Genomic DNA, 20,517 nt, shown 5'->3' with positions numbered 1-20,517 from the left:
AGGAAATTCTGGAGTTGTTGTTCACTGTGAGTCCAGATCATGAAGATGTCATCAATAAATCTGTACCAAAGTTTGGGTTGGCAGGCTTGGGTAACCAAGAAGGCTTCCTCTAAGCGACCCATAAATAGGTTGGCATACGAGGGGGCCATCCTGGTACCCATGGCTGTTCCCTTTAATTGTTGGTATGTCTGGCCTTCAAAAGTGAAGAAGTTGTGGGTCAGGATGAAGCTGGCTAAGGCGACGAGGAAAGAGGTTTTAGGTAGGGTGGCAGGTGATCGGCGTGAAAGGAAGTGCTCCATTGCAGCGAGGCCCTTGACGTGCGGGATATTTGTGTATAGGGAAGTGGCATCAATGGTTACAAGGATGGTTTCTGGGGGTAACAGACTGGGTACGGATTCCAGGCGTTGGAGAAAGTGGTTGGTGTCTTTGATGAAGGATGGGAGACTGCTTGTAATGGGTTGAAGGTGTTGATCTACGTAGGCAGAGATACGTTCTGTGGGGGCTTGGTAACCAGCTACAGTGGGGCGGCCAGGATGTTTGGGTTTGTGAATTTTAGGAAGTAGGTAGAAGGTAGGAGTGCGAGGCGTCGGTGGGGTCAGGAGTTTGATGGAGTCAGGTGAAAGGTTTTGTAGGGGGCCTAAGGTTCTGAGGATTCCTTGAAGCTCCGCTTGGACATCAGGAATGGGATTACCTTGGCAAACTTTGTATGTAGAGTTGTCTGAAAGCTGACGTAGTCCCTCAGCCACATACTCCCGACGATCAAGTACCACGGTCGTGGAACCCTTGTCAGCCGGAAGAATGATGATGGATCGGTCAGCTTTCAGATCGCGGATGGCCTGGGCTTTGGCTGTGGTGATGTTGGGAGTAGGATTAAGGTTTTTCAAGAAAGATTGAGAGGCAAGGCTGGAAGTGAGAAATTCCTGGAAGGTTTGGAGAGGGTGATTTTGAGGAAGAGGAGGTGGGTCCCGCTGTGATGGAGGACGGAACTGTTCCAGGCAGGGTTCAATTTGGATAGTGTCTTGGGGAGTTGGATCATTAGGAGTGGGATCAGGATTATTTTTCTTCGTGGCAAAGTGATATTTCCAGCAGAGACTATGAGTGTAGGACAGCAAATCTTTGACAAGGGCAGTTTGGTTGAACCTGGGAGTGGGGCTGAAGGTGAGGCCTTTGGATAGGACAGAGGTTTCGGATTGGGAGAGGGGTTTGGAGGAAAGGTTAACTACTGAATTGGGGTGTTGTGGTTCCAGATTGTGTTGACTATAATTTTGACCTGGTCCTACTCCAAATCCCATGCCAGTTTCCTTGACGTTGACCTCCATCTGTCCAATGGCCAGCTTCACACATCCGTCCACATCATATATATATATTAAAAACAAAGATTCCAAGACTTACCAAGCGGGAAAGCGCCGGCAGACAGGCACATGAACAAAACACAAACACACACACAGAATTACTAGCTTTCGCAACCGATGGTTGCTTCTTCAGGAAGGAGAGGGAAAGACGAAAGGATGTGGGTTTTAAGGGAGAGGGTAAGGAGTCATTCCAATCCTGGGAGCGGAAAGACTTCCCTTAGGGGGGAAAATGGACAGGTGTACACTCGCGCGCGCGCGCACACACACACACACACACACACACACACACACACACACACACACACATCCATCCGCACATTGCAAGAGACATTACAAGTGCTCTGTCAAACCCTTCACGCAATATCGTATCTCCCATTTCATCTTCATCTACATCCTCTTCAATTTCTGTAATATTGTCCTCAAGTACATCACCCTTGTGTAGGCCCTCTATACACTCCTTCCACCTTCCGCCTTTCTGCTTTCCCTTCTTTGCTTAGAACTGGGTTTCCATCTGAGCTCGTGATATTCATATAAGTGGTCCTCTTCTCTCCGAAGGTCTCTTTAATTTTCCTGTAGGCAGTATCTATCTTACCCCTAGTGAGATAAGCCTCTACATCCTTACATTTGCCCTCTAGCCATCCCTGCTTAGCCATTTTGCACTTCCTGTCGATCTCATTTTTGAGATGTCTGTATTCCTTTTTGCCTGCTTCATTTACTGCATTTTTATATTTTCTCCGTTCATCAATTAAATTCAATATTTCTTCTGGTACCCACTGGTTTCTACTAGCCCTTATCTTTTTACCTACTTGGTCCTCTGCTGCCTTCACTACTTCATCCCTCAGAATTACACATTCTTCTTCTACTGTATTTATTTCCCCCATTCTTGTCAATTGTTCCTTTATGCTCTCCCTGAAACTCTGTACAACCTCTGGTTTAGTCAGTTTACCCAGGTCCCTTGCAGATCATACATAGAGTAAAAAGTAAGGGAAGCTAAGGAGAAGCTTAGTAAAGGAATTAAAATTCAGAGAGGAAGAAAAACCACAAAGATTTGATGGTATCATAATAATTCTGTCAGAGATAGCAAAGGACTTGGGATATGTGTTGAATGTAATGGATGCTGCTGCGAAAAGAGAGATTAAGTAAAACAAGGATAGTGCAGTGTAGTCAGATTAAATCAGTTAACATTGAAAGAAATTCAGTTAGGAAATGAGGTGCCAAAATTAGAACAACAGTTTTGGTTGAGCAGCAAAGTAATTGACAGTAGCATAAGAAAAGAAGATATAAAGTGTTGCCTGGTAATACAAGGAAAACGTCTGAAAAAGTATAATAGGTTAACTGTTAGGAAGTCTTTTCTGGAAGATTTGTCTGGAATGTGTTCTTAATTGAAACTAGAATGTGGACAACAAATGTTAAAGACTAGAAGAAAATTGGAGCTTTTGGCTCTTGACTATTCAAATTTTATTGGAAGGAGGGGGTTATGATTTCTTGACCCCCAGACGATTGTCCACATATTACAGGAGATAAGTAAATTTAAACTATTCAAATTTTATTGGAAGGAGGGGGTTATGATTTCTTGACCCACAGATGATTGTCCGCAGATTACAGGAGACAAGTAAAGTTAAACTTTTGTATCATTTTCATTCCAGTTCACTTGTGTTCAGTTAGTGATCATGATGTCATCATAGCAGTGGTGGTTACTAAAGTTAATAAATCAATCAAGAAGGCTGGAGAGTATTTATAATAGAAAAAAAAAACAGAGCAATGGTTCTTAGTTTCTTACTTAGACAATAAGTGGACATCATTTAGTTCCAATATGATGGACATAGAGGAATTATGGGCAAAGTTTAAACTGACTGTAAGTTGTACTTTGAATACACATGTGTCAAGTAAGGGTATTAAGGGTGGAAAAGATCCTCTGTGGTTTAATAATCAGATCTGAAAAAAGCTGAGGAAACAGAGATTGCTGCGCACTTGATTCAAAAAAGAACATGTAAATGTTGACAGACAAATGTTAGTAGAAGTTCGTGCCTCCAGAAGGAGATCAATGCGTGAAGCATACAACTACTTCCCCTGTCATATCTTAGTGAAAGATCTTGCCGAGAACCCGAGAAAATTCTGGTCATACATAAAATCGCTGAGTGGTTTGAAGGCTTCTATCCAGTCCCTCATCGACCAGTCTGGTGTGGCAGTAGAAGACGGCAAAAGGAAAGCTGAAGTTTTAAATTTCACCTTTAAGAAATAATTCATGCAGGAGGACAGTACAAACAAACTGTTGTTTGATTGTCGTACGGGCCCCCACATGAAGGACATAGAAATAGGCATCTGTGAGAAAGAGAAGCATCAGAAGTAGTTGAAACAAATAAATCGCCAGGTCCAGAAGTAATCAAGATTCAGTTTTACAGACAGTAATCTGCTGCATTGGCCCCTTACTTAGTTGCATTTATTGCATATCTGTCACCCAAAGTTCCCAGATGACTGGAAAAAAGCACAAGTGACTCATTTAAATAGGGAAGGTGAAAGAATGAATTACAGACTAATATCCTTCACATAGGTTTGCTGCAGAAATCGTGAACATATTCTGAGTTCAAATACAATAAATCTCCTTGGGACAGAAATACTTTTGCTTACAAATCGGCACAGATATAGAAAGTATTGCTCGCGCAAAACTCAGCTTGCCCTTTTCTCACATGATGTTCTACAAACCATGGATGGAGGGCAACAGAATTCCGTATTCCCAGATTTCCAGAAAGCATTTAATACAGTGCCCCGTTTGCAGACTGTAGCTGGAGGTCCAAACATGCAGATTAGATTCCCAGACATGTGCGTGTTACGAAAGCTTTTTAAGTAATAGATCCAAATACGATGTCCCAAATGGCAGTTATTCATTAGAGGAAAGAGTATCATCAGGAGTGCTCCAGGAAAGTATGATATGACTCTTCTTATTCCCTGGCGGATAGGGTGAACAGAAATTTACAGCTGTTTGCTGATGCTGCTGTGGTGTATGGGAAGGTGGTGTCCTGAGTGGGGCAGGGTGATACAAGATGCCTTGGATAGAATTTCTAGTTGGTGTGATGAATGGCAGCTTGCTCTAAATGTAGAAAAATGTAAGTTAATATGGATGATTAGGAAAGACAGTTCTATAACAATCCAATATAACATCAGTAATTTGATGCTTGACACAGTCACGCCAGTTAAATATTTAGGTGTAACGTTGCAAAGGGATGTGAAATGGAAGAACACATCAAGCTTGTAGTCGGAAAAGGGAGTACTTGACTTCATTTTATTGAAAGAATCTTGGGATAGTGTAGCGCATTTTTAAAGGATATGGCATGTAGAACAGTAATGCATCCCATTCTTGAGTACTGTTTGAGTGTTTCCCCACCAAGTCAGATTAAAGAGAGACATCGAAGCAATTCAAAGATGAGCCAGTGGGTTAGATGAGCATGCAAGTATTACAAAAATGCTTTGTGAACTCAAATGGGAATTCCTGGAAGGAAGATGCTCTCTTCATATGGCATTATTGTGGAAATTTAGAGAAACGGCATTTGAGGCCAACCATAGATCGGTTCTACTGCTGGCAACACACATTTCGCATAAGGACCAAGAAGGTAGAATGGGAGAGATTAGGGTTCTTATGGAGGCTTATAGACCACCGTGTTTCCCTCGCTGTGTTTGCGACTGAAACAGGAAAGGAAATGACTAGCACCCTTTGCCTTGCTCCATACGGCGGCTTGTGGAATATGTATGCAGATGTAGATGTACATACTTGACACCAGAAAAAATACTCAGTTGAGCTGTCACATCAGTTCTACTAGCTGTCCTCTTTCCACGATATGTATTTAAAAAGCACCAGCATCATTGTTGTTGCATGTTCCAGTGTATCTGATTACCAGTGTTCAAACTATAGCTTACCAAATACAAACGAGTTTTGGCTATACTTGAAAACAAAATAGAAGAAATGAAACACACTGATAACAGTGAGAAACTTGTACAGTTTATAGGAGAAACTTGTACAGTTTTTGGTAGATACAGTGTATCTCCTCCAACTGTTGATAACTGGAGAAGCAGCAGAAAAAAGAATTGATAAATTTGCGGATAATCTAAACCATTTATTGGTGATAAAGTTATAAAGCAGTTGACTTTAACAAGAAAAGCTGAAGCCATTCATACCCAGTTCCAACAACAGTGTAGTAGAGACATCTGCATTCTGGTTTTCATAAATGCCTTCGGAGAAAAGACCTTCTTCAGAAATAGAACACACACACACACACACACACACACACACACACACACACACACACACACGACTTCTGGCCTGTCTGAGACTGCAACTGTGTGTGACTTGAGCAGCAATCAGTGGTATGTGGTGGGGGTAAAGAGGAGGCATGGCGTTGAGAGGTTCGGGGATAGCAGGAAACAGTTGGGGGAAGATGTGCTGCCTGTGAGAGAGTGCAGGGACATGGTTTTGTATCTCGCCTGGATAGGCGATGCGTGGGTCTGCTCCTGTGAACTGCTTCTGTAATATAGGCCGAGAGTGAAGGAAGTGAGTAGGAGCACGAGAGGTGAAGCACTTCAGTAATGCATGTAACTTTAACACTTTTAATAGGGTCAAAAACACAAGTACATATCAAATGCATACATAACTTTGGCTAGGATGAACATGTAGGTGTGAAGCCATTGTCCATGTTTAATCCTGTGAAGTTAGGATGACTGTTCTGTGTAATCACAACTCTAACAGAATCGATATTTCCAGGCAGTCTGCTGTTGATGAAATGGGGCGAAATCAAGATGGCACTCCCTGAGCTCCACAGCATCGGCCAGAGGGCGCTGTGGTCAGCGTAGTTAGTCTTCTCTCGTAGTACCAACTTATGAGAACATGCACCTACATTGTGACATCGTAACTATCGATGCCGCACATGGTGGGCACAGGATAGGGCTTCTGTGTAGGGAGACGGGAGGCTGTGCTTGGGGGAGGGGACTGAGGAAGGGGATTGAGGCAGAAGAGGGGAAGTGTCAAAGATAGAGAAGGGAAGTAGAAAAGAGGAAAAGTGTAGTAGGTGCATTGAAGGAGTAGACATTGTGTGGAGTGTTGTAGTGGGAGTAGGGAAATTGATAGGTGGGTGGAGGACAGGGACTAGCAAAGCTTGATGCCAATGGGCTTATGGGAACAAAGGATATGTTGTAGGGAAAATTCCACCTGGTTTGCGAAAACTCTTGTTGGTGGGTAGTATCCACATGGCACAGTCTGTCAAGTGGTCATTGAAGTGAAGCACATCATTTTGGGCAGAATGTTCAGCAACTCAGAGGTCCAGCTGCCTCTCAGCCATTGTTTGTCAGTGTGGCCATTCATGCGGACAGACAGTTTGTTGGTTGTCATGCCCACATAGAATGCAGCACAGTGGTCACAGCTCAGCTCGTAGATCACATGACCTGTGATGGCATAGGTGATGTTCGTGACCAGACTGGAGTAGATGGTGGTGGGGGGATGTATGGGACAGGTTTTGCATCTAGGTCTATTACAGGAGAATGAGTCATAAGGCTAGTAGTTGGGAGTAGAGGTGGAGTAAGGGTGGACAAGGATATTACGTAGGTTGAGCAAGCGGTGGAATCTACTGTGGGATAAGTGCGAAGGATAGTGGATAGGATGTTCCTCCAAATCAGTCTTTGTGATGTGGACCAAGGTTGAGGACACACTATCAGCATTCCTTCAGAACCTCAGCTTCACCTCTATTCGCTTCACGAAGTTGTCCTCCACCCAACAAACCACTTTTCTTGATGTTTACCTCAATTTCAAGGAGAGCTACATCAAAACTTCTGCCCATGTCAAATGTACCAACAACCAACAATACCTCCACTTCAACAGTTAACATCCATTCCTTACCAAGCAGTTCCTTCCAATCAGCTTTGCAACTAGTGTTCATAACATCTGTAGTGACTGGCAGACCCTCTCCAAATATGCCAAGAGTCTCAGTGAGGCCTTCACAGACCAATATTACCCTCTCAACTTTGTTCAGAAATTGATGTCTCATGTCCTGTCTCTCCAGTCACCTACCACTTCTTACATACTCACTGTTCAGCCACAAAAGGATGGTTCATGACTCAATGCCACCCAGGACTGGAGCAACTGAATAACGAATCTCCACCAGGATTTCAACTGTCTCTCATCGTGCCCTGAAATGAGAAATATTGTACCCACTATCCTCCTCACCCTTCCTGTAGTGGTATTGTGCCACCCATTGAACCTGCACAACATCCTTGTTATTCTCTACTCCATCCCTGCTCCCAACCCATTACCTCGTGGCTCATGTCATTGCAATAGACTAGATGCAAGACCTCTCCCATACATCGTCCCACCATCACCTACTCCAGTTCTGCACAGACATCTTTTATCACACCAAAAGCAGGCAGTCTGTAAAAGCTGCCAAATGATCTACAAACTAACCTGCAGCGACTGTGCTGCTTTCTGCATGGACGTGACACTGAACAAGCTGCATGTCCGTATGTATGGCAACCGACAAATTGAGGCCAAGAGGCAGCTGGACCACCCAGTTTCTGAACACGCTGCCCAACATGATGTGCTTCATTTCACTGACTGCTACACAACCTGCACCATCTGAATCCTTCCTACCATCATCTGCTTTTCTGAACTGCACAGGTGGGAATTCTTCCTACAACATATCCTTCATTCCTCTGCCTCAACCTTCGCTAGTTCCTGTCCTCCATCTACCTATTCCCTTTCATGTTCCCACTCCAGCAACACACCTTCTGTTCTGCTAATGTGATTGCTAGTTTTTTCCCTTTCTCTCCCTTGCCCGTACCTTTTGCATCCCCCCCCCCCCCCCCCCCAAACACAGTCTCCTGTCTCTGGGCCTATTAGCCTTATCTCCGTATTCCATCCCCACCACGTCGGTGCATTTTCTCTCAGGCAGCACATCATCTTCCTTCCACTCCTAACCTGCTATCCCTTCTCCTTCCCACCCTGTGACTCCTCCTTATCCCTTCCACCCACAACAAATTGTATCTCATGACAGAGACAGTTGCCTTTGCAGTCGTGGTCCATAACAGTCGAAGGCATTGGCCGTGTGTGTGTATGTGTGCGTCTGCACATGCGTGCATGTTGTGCTTGTGTGAATCTGTACACGTCTTCTATTTCCGATGAAGAACTTGTCCAAAGCTTATATATTTAGCAGTCCTTTCATTGTGCCTGTCTGTGATTCAACACCCACTCTGTGTGTTGAGTCGCAACCTATCCTCCTCATAATGTTGCTGTATTCCATCCTGGACTTTCCACTGGAGGATAACATACCTTTTCAGTGACATTCAGCCCCCTCTTACACATAACCACCACTTATTTTATGCTACAATAATTTTATTTTTTAACTCCTCAAACTTTTTCTATACTTTAATGGTTGTTTGATATTATTATTACTTATAGAAAGGCATACAATTCTTTTACACAATTAAGGGTTATTTGATTTAATTACATACATAGTACATTGCACGTCTTTTTTTCCCCACAAGAATTTATAGAGTGCCCAACATCCATACATTCTCTTATAATTTTTCCTGCAGTTGGCTGGAAATATTTTTTCTGATTATTTAGGAAAATATTTGTCCGCTCTTGTGCTGTTCTCATTGTAACAATCAAAAGTAGATATTTGTGCATCATGAACTATTCACTAAGTCCTCTTACTATTTAAGAAAACAGTGATTTATGCTTCATGGAATGTTGTATTAGGTTTATTTTATGATCTTTATGCAATTTCAGGTGCTAGTGCCTTCGCTCGATGGACTGATAAAAGGTACTACTCTGCAAAGTTGTCAGAGAAACAACGAGATGGCCGGTGGCTAGTAGCGTTTGATGATGGTTCAGTCAAAACAGTTAAAGAGGATTTTGTGATTCCTGTAGAAACACTAACCAAGGGAACACTTGTTTATGCTACACTACCTGATGGGTCATGTGCAGATGGGATTGTTTCAGCCTTGTTTGTGTAAGTCGTCATTATCTTCATATTATTATTATTATTATTATTATTATTATTATTATTATTATTGTTAGCATCACTTGGAAATATTTCTCAAATTATTTACTGTGAGAAGAATTTGATAACACACTACAAAATCTAAGTTATAACAAATGCCCTGGAGTAGACAATATTCACTCATATTTACTGAGATCCTCAGAAGTGCCGGCCATGCAAAGCTAGTATACAAGTTTCTCATAGGTGAGACAGGTTAAATACCCCCAGACTTCAAGAAGAATGAAATAATTCCAATTCCAAAGATGGTAGGTGCTGACAGGAGTGAATATTACTGAGTTGTCAGTTTAATAACTTGTGTTTGCAAAATACTGACCCAAGTTATTTGTGGAAGGATGGGGGGGAATTGGTAAAATCTGACACTGGGGAAGGTCAGTTGAAGTTCTGGAGAAGTTTAGGAACATTTTAGGCTATACTAATCCTATGACTTATGTTAGTAGATCAGGTAAAGAAAGGCAAACCTAAGTTTACAGCATTTTCAGCTTTGGTGATAGCTTTTGACAATGTTGACTGGAACACACTCTGGAATTCTGAAGCTAGCAAGGATAAAATGTAAGGAGCAAAGAGTTATCTCTAAAAACCAGACTGCAGTTACAAGAGCCAAGGATATGAAAGGGGGACAGTAGTCGAGAAGGGGATGAGACCAGGTTGTAATCTATCCCCAATTTTAGTCAGTACACTGAGCAAGCTGTATTGGAAACCAGTGAGAAATTTGCAAAAAGTATTAAAGTTCAGGGCTGTTTAACATAATTATAATGTTGTTGGCAGAGACTGCAAAGGACTTCAAGAGTAAGAATATGTGATTCATTAATATAAACCAAAATACAGTAATAGCAAGAAATTTATTTTTTAATTAATAATCCAATTAATGAACACTAAAAGAGTTGGGCAGTAGGGAAGATAGAAAATGTTGCTATAGACTGTCCCAATATCGACTTAATGAGAAGTCCTGTCTATAAGTTACCTCAGGTAACTCCAGTATTAGCCTGGACAATATTACAAAATGTTCCATCACATTATAGTAAAAAATTGTGTACTGACTGGGAGACAGACCATTCATTGTGTTAATATTAAATTTGACATGTACCTCGAAGGTCACAGACATAAATCCAAGTGCTGTATTTGAGATGCTGTGGCAGAAGATTGAAAGCCCTGCTGCTTAATTGCATAACCACTCAACTGAACTTCATTTGAACTCCATAGCAAAGAGATTTGTTTGAAAAAGATAGAAGAAGACATAGCTTGACAGAAGTCCAAACTACAGCAAATCAAATCACCTTTCCCTCCTTAGGTGAAAAATATATAACACGTTTTATGTATAGCTTGGTCTTATAAGTCTCCAGTGTAACTACATAAACAATTTTCATAAAAAAACTTCGCAAGAGAACCATATAATCGGACTCAACTGACATCCAATAATGGCCTTGCTTAATACAAAGTAGTTATTTGATTGTTTGTATTTTTGCTAGAGGAAGTCATTTTCAGTTCCTTAAATGATTCTGTTTGAATTGCGTTTAGAGTTTGGGAGGATGTGTACATTAATTTAGTCTTCACAGAAATAATGTACTTGCTTCTTGTCACTTTATTAATAGCAAATTTTTTCCCATCTCCCTTTAAATGTTTTTGTTTTGTTTTGATGAATATACACGGTATTTTACAGACTAAAGATGCTCTTTCTTTCTTCAGAAAATTGCCTCTGAAATTCATGTGCCTCTTATACTCAGAATTAATATAAAAGTGTCCGGGGTTTGATTTAAAATTCCTACCAGTCGTAAAAATGGTCATATATTCAATGCTGTGGGAAACCTATCTCTATCTAGCAACATTGTATTCAACAGTCAGCAGCAGTGCACCAGTGCTATGAAGATGAGTTTGTGGGTATCCATAAGCTTGCTAACACTGTCTCCTTCCTGCCCCACCATCACAAACTCGGAACACTGTCTAACCTATGATGCATCATTGCAGTCTACGGTCCCAGTGAAATTGAACTTAAGTGATTTGTGTTATCCGTAACAGTATAGTACTTTTGTTAGTAGCTAATTGCTGTAACGGAAAAAAATAAAATGTATCCATATGATGCAAGCTGTAAATTGAAAGTAATAGCATATACGAAGAAGAACATGGAAACGGAGTAGCTGAGTGGCATTTCGGCCCTACACCAACAGAAAAAACCAATTGCGTTTGTCGAGATAGTAAAGTAGAACTGAAAAAATGATGAAGACTAAATGTGCAAATAGAGCACTGAATGCAAAATGGCCAAAACTAGAAGATGACATATTGAGATGGATTTAACGATACTGTCAAAATGGCATTGGAATTAGTATAGAAATGATCCAAATGCATGCTCATAAGCTAGTGCTACAATGAAACGTAACAGACTTAAACAGTGGAGTTGGTTGTTGCTACACGCTTGTGAAGCGTCATGGACTTAGCATGGGAACCAAAATCAAAATATCTCAGAAAATGCCACAAGAAGCGTGTGAAGAGAGAAAAAAAAAATTGTCTTCCCATCACTTTATTATTCAACATCAGAAGAAAGCCAGTGTGGAACTAAGCCAAATAGCAAAGGTGGACGAAATTCCTCTGACATTTGATGTACCAAGTAACAGATCTGTTGCCATGAAAGGTGCTAAAACTATAACCATAAAAACAAGTGAACATGAAAAAATGCACTACACCATTGTTCTTTCATGTTGTGCTAATGGTACTAAATTTAATCCAATGATCATTTCCAAGTGCAGCCCGCATCACGTGGTCGTGCGGTAGCGTTCTCACTTCCCGTGCCCGGGTTCGATTCCCGGCGGGGTCAGGGATTTTCTCTGCCTCGTGATGGCTGGGTGTTGTGTGTTGTCCTTAGGTTAGTTAGGTTTAAGTAGTTCTAAGTTCTAGGGGACTGATGACCATAGATGTTAAGTCCCATAGTGCTCAGAGCCATTTGAAACTTTTTTTTTTTTTTTTTCCCAAGTGCAAAACAATGTCAAAACCTTCTGTTGTTGTTTGCATATATGACCAGTTTTTGATGGATGAAGCTGGTGTGAAATTATGGATTAACATGGTGTGAGAGAGAAAGGGAATGTACTTCATTGAAGAAGAGTTCTCTTCTTGTGCTAGATCAGTTTTTTAGTCATACAGAAATTCTGTCAAAGAGAAATTGTGACGGGGGAAAACAGAGCTTGCTGCTGTTCTGGGAGGACTTACCAGTATGTCACAATTGCAACCTCTTGATGTCTTGATAAATAAACCATTAAAAGTGTATATGAGAGAGGAATGGAACAAATGGATAGTAGGTGAAACCCATCATAAATTCACACTAAGGGGAGCTTTAAATAACCTACAATCAAACAAGTGTGTCAGTGGATAAAACAGTCAGGGTACAGAGTGAGAGAAGACGTTATTGTTAAATATTTCAAGAAGTTTGACATAAGTAATGCTCTTGATTTCAGTGTAAACCATCTTATATATGGAGAGGACAATGATGATAACGAAGAGGAAGAAGAAGAATGTTCAGATGATTATTTCAGGGATTTTGAAGATAAATTTGGTTTTATAAACTAAGAATTTTTTTAGTCTGGCTCTGCAGTGCAATAATAAAAATGGGAAAAATGTAATTTTTAAATAAAGTTAAGTTGTATCTTATTGTCCGTAAAATACAGTACTCTTTGTGTGTGTGTGTGTTTGTTTTTAGTGAGTTAGGCATGTTATAAAAATTAGTTCACTTTATTAATTATTATGTGCAACATATTATTTCTACAAAAGTCATTGGGATCTAAATTAGTTACATATTGCTGGTCATATATGATGTGTTTTTATTTACTTACTGCCGTTTAAGGACTCGGTTATGGTACATAATTTGTCAAGTAAAAATCACATTAATTTGTATGTAAATACATTTCATTTATTTGGGGAAATTGTTTGGGAGTTTTATGGTTGTGCACTTCACTCTTCCCTGAGCTAAAATATTTTAAAGTATGTGTCATGTTACTATATGTTAATCAGATGTTCTGTCAGAGAGGCAGTAAAATTAATAAGTGAATTCCCGCTTCAGTCAGGATAATGAAGAACAGTATGGCGTCGAGTTAGATGATAGGGAAGTAATTGTGCCACGACGTGACATTTTTCTTACTGAGGATCAAGCACGATTGTTGCTTGAAGGAGCCACTGTGACGCTGCCTGCACCGAGCACGCCGGGTCGTTTGGCTGATGTTGATTTGAGTGAGTAATAAAAATATATCTCTCTGTGGTAGTTATATTCAAGTAAAATTCAGGAAATGACAAGTTGTCTTGCTCCAGGAGAGATTTATAGTAAGAGTTATTTCCTGCTGACAGGAGGACAGCAGTGACAGATTTTCCTGCTAGATGTTTGTACTACATGCTATTCTGAATCAACTGACCAATTGTAATTTTTAAGAAAGTGTTAGTTAAGACCACTGTGTTTAGTTTTGCAGATGTTGCTTTTGTGTTTTTTTTAAAGTTATTTGTGTCATAAAAAGGATTTTAGATCCCTTTTCATTCTAAGAAACAGAGGGATAATCTGGTGAATAGGAAGCATGTGAAACTGTGGTCATTTTTGTTTTGTCTATAAACTGCTTCATTTCAGTGCTGTGAGACTGGGAGGGTTGTGGTGGAGATGAACCCATCCTGTGTATTTCATAATATGAACTGTTTTTACTGCCTTCTTTCACACAGTTGTTTTAGTTCTTAATTCTGGTTATCTGTGATACCTCGTGGTACAAATTCAAGGTGGGCAAATGCACTCTACATGACAGAAAAAGGTTATCATGCGTTTGATTTTTTTTGCTGTGTTTTGAATTTGTTTGTATCATTTCACAGATACTTTGCACTTTCTTTAAGGAAACAGTTTTTATAAAATCAGGACTCACAAGGAGGCTTATAAGCAGTCATTTTCCCTTGCTCTTTTTGCAAGTGGAACAGGAAAGGAAATGACTAGTAGTGGTACAGGCTACCGTCTGACAAACACTATACGCTGACTTGCGGAGTATGTAGGTAGATGTAGAAGTTAGCATATTGTTGTTTCATATCTTCTACTGCAAAATTTCTAGCTATTTAAAAATGTTAGATATGTTACCAATTAGGTTGAGACATATCTTCAATGGGATAAGCGCAATTACAGGAAGAGGCAGTGTTTTCTATTGAAATGCCACAAAAGTGTTTTTAACTGATCTTTTGGTTTCAAGAGGGGATGTATGTGAAAGAAGTCTTCCTGCAGGTAGATGATGTTAAACTAATTAGCAGAGGTGTGGTTAGTATATTAGATTAAAAATAAAGCGATTTCTGAAAATTAAGACACAAAGGCTGTGAGTGGCCATTGATTTAAATCAATGGGGGCCATTGATTGAAATCAATGGGGAAAGTTGAAAATATGTGCTAGACCAGGGTTCACACTTGGGTCTCCTGCGTATTAGACTGATGCTGTGACCACTAAGCCATCAGGGCACAGTGATCATTGTAGTTGCCTGAACTACCCTAGCATGACTCCCATCAAATCCAGATTCTCAGCTTATATACACATTACTAATGTAGTGCTCCTTGCCCACATAACTGTTGTAGGGAGTTGGAAAAGAATTAGTAGTAGGGAAAAACGGATGAACCAAATCTCTGTGAGAGAATGAATTTAATATATTAAATAAAAGTCTATTAAAGCAAATTGTAGCAAATTTCACATTTTCCACAATTGAACCAGCATCCTGAGTACGAACACTAGTGTGTGCAATTTTGTGACAGACCCATATATGAGTCTGTTACACAGTGTAAAAGTTTGACTTCAGCAGCAGTAGTTTAGTACGCAAGATAACACTGTATTTTGCGAATGACGGATTTGAGGAAAAACTTGGTCTTATAATCAGGTAAATACCATGTATCTCATCTAGAATTGTATCATTGGTTCGGATATCCAAGTAACTACAATTATCAAAGGTAAAGCAATTCTAAGGGAAGAACATATTTCCTTGGTATAGGAATTTGATCATTACTTCAAGGGTCTTTGACGGGCATCATGTCTAATGACCTAAATATGAGTAAAGAGTGGAGGGTGAATAGACATCAGGGTAATATTGTGTCCAAAATGATGGCACATGGATGCTGGAGTGCTGCAGGAGCTACATTTGTGTGCAGGGTGAATAGAGGATGGTGTGAGATGCTATATGTGACAGAGATTGCAGAAAGAGAATTTCATTAGTGTCATTATGGAAAATGTCAATGGGTTTGTCTAGCTATTAATCACAAGTGAATTAGTTCAGAAAGCTTGTTTACAACTCAACTTTGTTGTCACTGTTCATATCTCACAAGTAGACCTCCATGTTACCAAATAAACAGATTTCTTGAGCTTTTCCAGGTGATATAACTTTAATATTGCCAAAAGAACATTCCTCTTATATTCCAGTACCACTTTACATTCAAATCTGTAACTGTCTAAAGTTAAATGTCACTCATGGTTTGCAGACTAGTTTTCGTAATGCAACAAATCTTTTATGCCTGTCTCTGTGTTTTGGTTATATCTCCTTGTGCCACAGCAGCAGCACACAACAGACGGTAACTGACTGTCCAGACACACTTGGCGATTGCCATCCAGCTATGCTTAATCAACTGCAGTTTCTTTCCTATCTCTTCCTATGCTACGCATCTCTTCTCTTATCCTGACATCTCGTCTCATCTTTCATTCTGTCTCACGTTGGCTTTTGTAAATGTATACAAGGTTTGGGAAAGGGTGGAGGCAATTGTTACATATGTTTGTGACGACAGGGTGCAGAAGGTTGAGCAGTCAGGATTAGAGAGTGGGCATCCAGGGCTGCCGTTAAATGACAAAACAGCAAATTAGGCACAATAAAGAGGATGTATTTCAATGTACGATGTACAAGGGGCGCGCCTAGGGTTGGAAGTTACCAGGTTTAGGCCACTGTAGGAGGTCGAACAATTAATTGAAATGGGCAGTGGAAGGGGAAGCGGTTCATGTTAAATTACGCTGGTGGCCGGGTGTGAAAAGCAGAGCCAGAGGATCTTCCTTCCAAAAAAAACGTTTGTTCTGCTCAGTCTGGATTACAAGAGAGAGAAGCAACTGTGTTCTGCACCACAGACCACTCCAGTGTCCACACACGTGATCAGTATCTCACACACGCTATTGGCTAAAACCAGTGGCGTGAATTCACTAGCAGTTTCAGCAGAGGACTCAAGGCATCTCTTGTCAGCAGCTGTAACTGGACAGAACTGCCTCGGATTTAAAAGACAAGCGACTTGTGTCACGGAGGTACGCCATGTAAGTTACTCGGGGAGAACGCTTGTAAAGATTTAACTGAGCCTTTTAAATAAATTTTTTAAACCAATTCCCTAAAATATTCCTTGACTGGCTGCATGTACACTTAGTGCCAAACTCGTTCTTTCTGCAGTTTCTCAATAGCTGATAGTTATTTGATGTTGAAATTGGATCTTGAACTTTCTTTCTCAAAGCTGCGATGTGCCTATAACCTTAAATAACAATTCATTTCCCTTGTTAAGAATTTTCGCCCTAGATGTTGTGTCAGATGGAAATACACTACTTCCAACAAAACTCTATCCCAATATCAATTTTATTATTTGCTGTTATTATGTTTTCTGACTTTTTTGCACAATAAATTGTACCAAGAATGATGCATTGTGGAGCAATCTTTAGTGTGATGCCCTAATTAAATTGGACATTTCCATAGCAAATAGGTATAAATATGAGAACCTGTACATATAGCACGTGATAATTGCAAAAATATAAATTAACATGGTACCTGCTGCTATTAGATAATCACAGCATGGGATACATGACATCATACAAACATCACTGTTGTCACATATGATAGACAGAAAAATTTAAATCTACATCTATACTTGCAAACATCTGTGATGTGTGTGGCTGAGGGCATATTGCACAATTCCTCACATTGCATATTGTTTTTACCCAAGTATAAGATGACCCCTTTTTTTGAAGAGGCTTCTGAGAAAAATTTATTTGTAACATATTCTGAGTAACCAAAATTACAAACACTTTTACTGACATAAAGTATCTACCTAAAAAGTTAACGTTGTACTTATCCTAAATTTATGCTGTTTATTGATTGTCTGCATTTTGATAATATAAGGAGAACTAAAATAAACAAAAATAAATCTAAATTTTTCACTTACAAACCCTGTCATTTGTGATGCCACTATTTGTAATCATCATCATCGTCGTCGTCTTAGCACAGGTGTGAAATTTCTATCTTTGTTGTTGCAAGTATTTCGCTGTTTCTTCTGAATATGACATGATTTCTGAGGTTGTGGCTGCTGTGGGACACGAGTACACAACTGTTTTTGGGTTAGATAGAGCAGCAATCAGTCGTAGAATTAGGTTGGTTTAATATGACATTTATAGTCAAATATATGTCTAATTTCACTTCTGTGCTGATGTGAGAATGTCCCAATATTTTTTTCTTCCAAATATATTGTCTGCCCACTGCTTTTTCATTGGCTGCATAGAACCAGCAATTGACACACCCCCTTTCATTCCTGTCATACATCATGGTGAGCATTGACAACATTGCATCACAAACACATAAGTACACCACTGTTGAGTTGAGCATTTGTCCAATTATAAAGTCAGTTCAATTTTCGCTACAAATGGATTAAGGCAAATTGTGATTTAAATGTGGTAGATGTTCCTAAAAAATCAAAGTTGTTGTTGTTGTTGTTGTTGTTGTTGTTGTTGTTGTTGTCTTCAGTTCTGAGAATGGTTTGATGCAGCTCGCCATGCTACTCTATCCTGTGCAAGCTTCTTCGTCTTCCAGTACTTACTGCAACCTACATCCTTCTGAATCTGCTTAGTGTATTCATCTCTTGGTCTCCCTCTACGATTTATACCCTCCATGCTGACCTCCAATGCTAAATTTGTGATCCCTTGATGCCTCAGAACATGTCCTACCAACCGGTCCCTTCATCTTGTCAAATTGTGCCACAAAGCCTATTCAATACCTCCTCATTAGTTATGTGATCTATCGACCTTATCTTCAGCATTTTTCTGTAGCACCACATTTGAAAAGCTTCTATTCTCTTCTGGTCCAAACTATTTATCGTCCATGTTTCACTTCCATACATGGCTACACTCCATACAAATAGTTTCAGAAATGACTTCCTGACACTTAAATCTATACTCGATGTTAACAAATTTCTCTTCTTCAGAAACGCTTTCCTTGCCATTACCAGTCTACATTTTATATCCTCTCTACTTCGACCATCATCAGTTATTTTGTTCCCCAAATAGCAAAACTCCTTTACTACTTTAAGTGTCTCATTTCCTAATCTAATTCCCTCAGCATCACCCGATTCAATTTGACTATATTCTTTTATCCTCGTTTTGCTTTTGTTGATGTTCATCTTATATCCTCCTTTCAAGACACTGTCCATTCTGTTCAACTGCTCTTCCAAGTCCTTTGCAGTCTCTGACAGAATTACAATGTCATCAGCGAACCTCAACGTTTTTATTTCTTCTCCATGGATTTTAATACCTGCTCCGAATTTTTCCTTTGTTTCCTTTACCGCTTGCACAATATACAGATTGAATAACATCATGGAGAGACTATAACCCTGTCTCACTCCATTCCCAACCACTGCTTCCCTTTCATGCCCCTCGACTCTTATAACTGCCATCTGGTTTTTGTACAAATTGTAAATAGCCTTTCACTCCCTGTATTTTACCCTTGCCACCTTTAGAATTGGAAAGAGAGTATTCCAGTCAACATTGTCAAAAGCTTTTTCCAAGTCTACAAATGCTAGAAATGTAGGTTTGCCTTTCCTTTATCTAGCTTCTAAGATAAGTCATAGGGTCAGTATTACCTCTCGTGTTCCAACATTTCTGCGGAATCCAAACTGATCTTCACCGAGGTTGGCTTCTACCAGTTTTTCCATTCGTCTGTAAATAATTCGTGTTAGTATTTTGCAGCTGTGATTTATTAAACTGATAGTTCAGTAATTTTCACATTTGTCAGCACCTGCTTTCTTTGGGATTGGAATTATTATATTCTTCTTGAAGTCTGAGGGTATTTCGCCAGTCTCGTACATCTTGCTCACCAGATGGTAGAGTTTTATCAGGACTGGCTCTCCTAAGGCCGTGAGTAGTTCCAATGGAATGTTGTCTACTCCGGGGCCTTGTTTCGACTCAGGTCTTTCAGTGTGCTGTCAAACTCTTCACGCAGTATCATATCTCCCATTTCACCTTCATCTACTTCCTCTTCTATTTCCATAATATTATCCTGAAGTACATCGCCCTTGTATAGACCCTCTATATACTCCTTCCACCTTTATGCTTTCCCTTCTTTGCTTAGAACTGGGTTTCCATCTGAGCTCTTGATATTCATACCAGTGGCTCTCTTTTCTCCAAAGGTCTATTTAATTTTCCTGTAGGCAGTATCTGTCTTACCCCTTGTGAGATAAGCCTCTACATCCTTACATTTGTCCTCTAGCTATCCCTGCTTAGCCATTTTGCACTTCCTGTCGAACTCATTTTTGAGACGTTTGTATTCCCTTTTGCCTGCTTCATTTACTGCATTTTTATATTTTCTCCTTTCATCAATTAAATTCAGTATTTCTTCTGTTACCCAAGAATTTCTATTAGCCCTCATCCTTTTTACCTACTTGATCTTCTGCTGCCTTCACTACTTCATCCCTCAGAGCTACCCATTCTTCTTCTACTCTATTTGTTTCACCCATTTCTGTCAATTGTTCCTATATGCTCTCCCTGAAACTCTGTACAACCTTTGGTTTAGTCAGTTTATCCAGATCCCAACTCCTTAAATTCCCACCTTTTTGCAGTTTCTTCAGTTTTAATCTACAGTTCATAACCAATAGATTGTGATCAGAGTCCACATCTGCCCCTGGAAATGTATTACAGTTTAAAACCTGGTTCCTAAATCTCCGTCTTACCATTATATAATCTATCTGATACCTTCTAGTATCTCCAGGATTCTTCCATGTATACAACCTTCTTTTATGATTCTTGAACCAAGTGTTAGCTATGATTAAGTTGCGCTCTGTGCAGAATTGTACCAGATGGCTTCCTCTTTCATTTCTCTCCCCCAATCCATATTCACCCACTATGCTTCCTTCTCACTCTT

The 20,517-nt window shown here is 40.0% G+C and overlaps 1 protein-coding gene across 6 annotated transcripts in view; it reads left to right on the top strand.

The window, feature by feature from the left end:
• Nucleotides 1-20,517, top strand: part of LOC126267009 (TP53-binding protein 1-like) — a 287,951-nt gene that overhangs the window by 202,848 nt on the left and 64,586 nt on the right. For all 6 annotated transcript variants that reach the window (XM_049971777.1, XM_049971775.1, XM_049971780.1 and 3 more), the window contains 2 exons: nucleotides 9,121-9,343; nucleotides 13,437-13,603. In XM_049971777.1, coding sequence (XP_049827734.1) covers nucleotides 9,121-9,343; nucleotides 13,437-13,603 — 390 coding nt within the window. The remainder of the gene's footprint in view (nucleotides 1-9,120; nucleotides 9,344-13,436; nucleotides 13,604-20,517) is intronic.

The sequence above is a fragment of the Schistocerca gregaria genome, chromosome 4 (genome assembly GCF_023897955.1).
Source record: "Schistocerca gregaria isolate iqSchGreg1 chromosome 4, iqSchGreg1.2, whole genome shotgun sequence".
Lineage (NCBI taxonomy): Eukaryota > Metazoa > Arthropoda > Insecta > Orthoptera > Acrididae > Schistocerca > Schistocerca gregaria.
The sequence above is the reverse complement of the archived record's forward strand: the minus strand, read 5'-3'. Positions and strand labels throughout refer to the sequence as shown.